Source organism: Ictalurus punctatus, chromosome 24 (assembly GCF_001660625.3).
Source record: "Ictalurus punctatus breed USDA103 chromosome 24, Coco_2.0, whole genome shotgun sequence".
Classification (NCBI taxonomy): domain Eukaryota; kingdom Metazoa; phylum Chordata; class Actinopteri; order Siluriformes; family Ictaluridae; genus Ictalurus; species Ictalurus punctatus.
The window spans coordinates 18,984,309-18,990,342 of record NC_030439.2 but is presented as its reverse complement, the minus strand read 5'-3'; the positions used below and the strand labels follow the sequence as shown (position 1 = coordinate 18,990,342).

The 6,034-nt window shown below is 45.5% G+C and overlaps 1 protein-coding gene across 1 annotated transcript in view; it reads right to left on the bottom strand.

Annotated features, from left to right (window-relative positions):
- Positions 1–5,479, bottom strand: part of samd1a (sterile alpha motif domain containing 1a) — a 12,699-nt gene extending 7,220 nt beyond the window's left edge. The window contains exon 1 of the mRNA XM_017454512.3: positions 3,601–5,479. Coding sequence (XP_017310001.1) covers positions 3,601–4,014 — 414 coding nt within the window. The 5' untranslated portion in view covers positions 4,015–5,479. The remainder of the gene's footprint in view (positions 1–3,600) is intronic.
- Positions 5,480–6,034: the final 555 nt, after the last annotated feature.

Sequence of the window (6,034 nt, the reverse complement as noted above, 5' to 3'; positions counted from 1 at the left end):
AACGAGTGGACACAGACAGTGTGGGTTAAAGCCAATTACTGATGCAAGAGCAGGACGTAATTAATGGCTTTTAACAGTCAGGTCTAACCGCATCCCACAAACTGAAACATTACACACACACACACACACACACACACACAGAAATCTATGGTGCTGCAAAACTGGATCAGTGCACACTATACTTCCTATACATATTTTTATATTTAAAATATTAATCATATTTGTAATATAGAAAAGAGAGACCCATTTTTTTTTATATGTGTCAACAATAAATGATAACGTAAAACAATTTATTCACTTAACCTAGCACACGCCGTTCCTTTAAACTAATTACATTTATCCAATTATTCGTTTAAGAACACAACGATTTCAAACATTTCACAGTTTAAACGCGACACGCGACGCGCGACGTTTCAGCCGGCGGTCTGTGATTCCTCAAAAAGTTATACTAAATTATAAAACGTTAAAAAAATGATCCCTTTAATTAAACTCCTGAAATGATTCACCTGAACGGTTATTAGACGATTTTTTTTTTTTTAAAGAATCCAATCTCTCCAAAAACATTAAGGTTAAAGATGAGATCGCATGGGCTGCAATTCTTTGTAAAGAACTAAACAATAATGTATTAGAAATGAAGGTTTTAATTTGACTTTGTGCTGTGACGTCACGGACCGCGATATCGTGATATATTATGAAGTCAGATCGCCGAGCCCTGTACTTCCTGTACTTCCCATCTGAGCCGCCCTGCGGTGGCGAACAGTTTTTGAACGTGAGGAGACGATGAAGTAGAACAATTGTACAGTTTGTGTGAACAGATGCAGAGGATCATGCTGCTGCTGCATGGGGATCATGATGATGATGACGACATTTTCGCGGTTTCAGTACTTTGCCCAGACCGACGTGTCTCCAAGTTGCCAGATTGATCCTTTTTGCTTCTGAACCTACCCCCTTTATGTTCATATTACTAACAGAATCAGTGCTTGAAAAGTGAGAGGTGTATAACAGTAATGTGTTGGAAAATTGTGCTGTTTTCTTTATAGTTTGTTAGCTTACAGTCAGGATTTGAAGCTTATTTTCTTTTCTTTTCTTTTTTTTTAAAGTCTAAAGATGAAAATAAATGAAAATCTGGCAACCCTGGGCGTGTGTGCGTGTCTTCGGTCTTGTAAACCTGCTCTAGCTTGCCGAGTTGCCAGATTGCTCTCACAAAGTCCTTACAAGATTCAAATACACAGTAAGACCACCTACAAAACAAAAGTGGGTTGTTTTTTCTTCCGAATGACGGTTTTACGGTACCGTGTCCTGCATAAGTTTTCACCCCCCACACCTCCTTGAACACCCTGGAAATGAAATGGGATTAAATGCCAAATTTTTTTTATCAAGGATGTAAAGGAATACAAACAGGAAGGTGCGCTGTTGTTAACATTAACATTAAACCCGTACAGTCCTCCTTAGTATCCGCCTGGTCAGGGTCTAGTCTGTTATACAGGGTTGTCTGAACGGAAGGAACCTATGGGAATACGTCGAGCAAATATATCAATTGAAATCCACAAAAAACATGCTACGGCAGTGGAGAAAATGCGCAGCGCGTACGGGTGAACGTGTAGAGCACGTGCTTTAAACAAAACGAAATATAGCATTTACTTTCGTTGGATCTTGACTTATCAGACACCCTCAGGGCGCCTCTTCCAAACCATCCTTTTTTTTCTTCAGGTTTGTGAATCGGGAGGGGTTTAATATCAGGGGGAGGGTCTACGAAAGGGCTGGGTGATATGACAAAAATATCCTATCGTTATACTTCAAGACATTTCTATGAAACACGATGCGTATCACGATATAATATAGCTAACAAACAGTCTGCGAAACAGTAGTAAACGAAACAAAACACATCGCCATACCGACAATATCTCAGAAAAGTGTATCGCGTAATAATTTATCACGATATTGATAGTATATCGATATATATCGTCCAGCCCTTATCTGTGAGACTAAATACGGCAAGTAATAGCAGTCAAAAATTTCTCCCAAAACCTCACGCTGGGAACAGTTCTGCGTTGAAACTCACGGACGTGTGTATCCGGACAGGACTGAAACGGTCAGACGATACCGAGTCTGGCGAAAAACAGTAGGTAATTCGGCGGGTCGTTTTCTCAGTTAATCCCATCCGAATAGGGCTGTTTGATGCAGCGTTCAGGTGCGATCACCTCGTAATTACGATACTCCCCACAGAAGTCGAGGGCAGCATTGAATGCGAATACAGATACGAATATCTGCAGCACTGATCAAAACACGCGCATTTTATCAGTCACTGAGTTTATGGCTCGGAGTTTATTGCTCTATTTTGAAGCAACACCCCCCACCACGCGCACACACACACACACACACACACGAACTTTCAAAGTTCACAAAACGATTTTAATCTAGAACACGGTCTCTAAATTCATTTGGGACGGATTAGAACCTCCATGGACACCAATGGTTCAAAACAACAACAACAACAACAAAATACCGACCTAGCACGTAAGCAGAAAATGGCGGTTGAAATTTTTACAATCTGGCAACATGGCGGACGAGAAGAAAGCGCGCGACGTAGCCCGCGCTCTGCGCGCCGGACTCCGTGTGGAAGCCCCGCCCACAGCCGCGCTCTGAGGCGCGCGCGCCACTGGAAGTGAAGCGAGAAACACACACACACACACACACACACAGCGCGAGCTTGAACGTGGCCAACGGAAAAAAAATTCCGTTTAAAACCTGAACGCGCAGTAAAATGATAAACGCAGTTTCTATAGCCACGCCCCCTTTTTCCTTCTTCTACCGCCGACTGTAGAATAGTTTAATCATCGAGTCACGAGGGGTTTTTTTTATTTATTGTTTTGCCATGTCTGATTAAAACACCCGAATAACTCTCTCTCTCTCACACACACACACACACACACACACACACACACTATCCATCCCAAATATCCCCCGAGTTCCTTCTGAACCGCAACACAATCCACTTTTTTTAACGGCTTTCTTCAACCGCCGACACTAACGACGGCACGAGCTTCTCTCCTCGTAGCTCGCGCTCCTCTCATTCGCGTTAAAATAAATAAATAAATAAATAAATAAAAAAGAGAGCGACCTTTCTAGTTTACGCGTCACGAGCGCGCACGCGTCCCCTCGCATCACTAAGCTCTTCGGGTCAAAGCCTTAACCGACTTTTTATTTATTTTTATTTTTTTCCTTTAACGGAAAATGTTTTTAAAAATTCAAACTTCAACTGAAATTCCATTTAAAAATAATAATAATTCGTTAGAAAACAAACAAACAGCTTCAGTTGGTGGTAGCTAGCCAGGTTAGCCACCGCCGCTCCCCGTCTGCGGCAGTGTGTGTGTGTGTGTGTGTTGCACTTGCTTTTTCGCGACATCGCTCTTTTCCACACAAAACAAAACTTTCAACTTGTAAAATTCAGTCGCTGTGGAGATTAAAGGCGATTTAAACCGGAAACTCAACACTCGGTGTTTAAAAAATCTAAACAAACCCTACACTTCACACACAGCACAGGCGTGAGTGAGACTCTCTGGAGTGTGTGTGTGTGTGTGTGTGTGTGTGGAGACTCACTTCCATGTCCTCCATCGGGTCGTCGTCGGCGGGACCCTGCGCGCTGTCGCTGTTGTTCAGCTCCGCCGGAGAAGCTCGCTTGACGTTACAGGCGGCGGAGGAGCAAGAAGAAGAGGATGAAGAAGAGGATGAAGATGAGGAGGAGGAGGACTTCTTGCCGGCCGCCTGCTCGCTCCTCCGCCTGCCGCGCTGCACTTTGGCCGCGTTGCGATACGACACCGAGCCCTTGTAATTCACTTTGAGCACCGCGTGCTCCTGGATGAGTTTCTCCAGCTCCAAGCACGTCCTGTCCGGCTCTGATCCGTGTCTCCTGCGGACCATCCGGCAGATCCGCTCCAGGTCCGGTCGCGCTTTTCTCGACCTCAGCGAGTCGATCGTGTCCAGGATCCACTCGCGGTACCTCGGCTCCGACATGATCCACCCCAAAACAAACAACAAACTTTATTTATTTAACTAATTTGTTGACGAGCTGATTATTGAATCCTGCAGAAAGCACACACGCGCACAGACAGACAGACAGACCGAGTGTGTGTGTGTGTGTGTGTTGGAGAAGAACGGAAACATTAGCTACGGCTACTGTACGCGTGCGTTGGCTCGCATCGTGCGCTTAAGGTGGAACGGAAGAGATCTCGCTCGCGCGCGCGCCACAAAGACTCTCCGTTTAAGGTGGAAACGCGTATGTGCGACGCTCCGCAGCGGTACTTTTGAACATTTCGGCATCGCGGTAATCCCAGTGTTGTTGCACGATACGCGGAGACGTTTAATAAGTTATACCAGACGATATATCTTCTGCTCAGAGATCAGACGCGTTTCCAACAACGCCTGAAGCGCACGGTTTGTACAGGACGTCCGTACTGTATGGTTCCCCTTCACTGGAACTAACTAACAGGCCCAAAACCTGTTCCGGCGTGATGGTACCGCCGTACACACACCGAGCTCCGTCCCAAATCGCATACTCGTGCACTGTTTTACGCCATTTAAGGAATAAATTGACTCCGGAACGTTGAATTATTAGGAAATTTACACACACGTGCGTTATTTTCTAATCATTCAACATTCCGGAGTCAATTATTCCGCTTATACTACGGTCCCCACATCTTGAGACGCTTCACGCAGTCAACGGTCGCAGCTTTGATGATGAAGCGGAAGAGGGGAGGGGCTACCGGGTGCTGGTTTTGTTGTCCGGTTTGTCGTCTCTGGGCATTCTGCTAACGCTAGCAGCGTCACGACACGTGTTTTTGACGTCATGACGTGCCATCGCCTGGGAAACGGATTATACTTCCAGTTAGTAAAAAAAAAAATAAAAAATGTACACGATACTACCCTTCTAACATTCATACACTAGACACTAGGATGAACTGGAGTCTTCTCACCATCCCAGCATCAGCGCCCGACCTCAACCTCGCTAACGCTCTCATAGCTGAACGAACACAAATCCCCAAAGCCACGCCCTAAAATCTATCGGAAAGCCTTCCCGGAAGAGCGGAGCGCATTCTAATGGTAGAGACAGACTACATCTGGAATGAGATGTTCAACAAGCACATACAGGTGTGATGGAGGGCTCGAACCGGAACGTGAACACGCCACCTGTCAAACTCCTAATCAAACTCTAATCACATTCAGTTTCACTCTAAACGACGTTATGGATAAATTTAGCAGAATTTATTTTATCAGGTCGGACACGTCGCGAGTAAACCAGAACCAGCTAGTTTAGCGATTTACCAACGCGCTTAGGTTATTTAAAGAAACTCCACCCGAAGCAATTTACATATTCATCTTTATAATTAACATACGCTCTTAAACTGCGTCCAGAACCGAGTTGGGTTTTTAGTTTTAAACTTCTTCTCACTTCGGTTTCCGACGTCGGCCACGCCGCCGATCGCGGCGCCGGAGAGCGATGCGCCGCGGCGGCGCTTTAGTCCTTCAGTCCGTCCATCTCCTCGTCCGTAACAAAGCACTAAATTTCACGCCAACACCGTTGCGCTCGTCGTCTCGCAGATCGCCACGCGGCCGAACCGGATCTCTGCCGCGTTGCATTCTGGGGACTTTTGAGTCCGGGGCTTTGCTCCGACGTCGCTCATTAACATGACGCTCAAAAACGAGAAACGTCGCTCCTGCGCTTTTGTTTTTAAGAGCAAAATTGAGACGATTGAAATGGTTTAATTTGTCCCCGCCCTTGTAACCGCACTAGCGCTAACAGCGCCCCCACGTGGTGCGACGTCAGCGCCGGAGACAGCTGCAAACCGTTTACGGGAATAATAAAAATACAGCACGGGATCGACAAATGAGCAGCGCACACGTCACCGATTTCAAACATATTTAATGTGTTTGTGTAAGCTAAGCAAAACATCCATGTCCTCCCACTTGTGTACACACACACACACACACACACAAAAAAGGTTCGTTATTAAACAAAACAGGACCCACGTTTGTT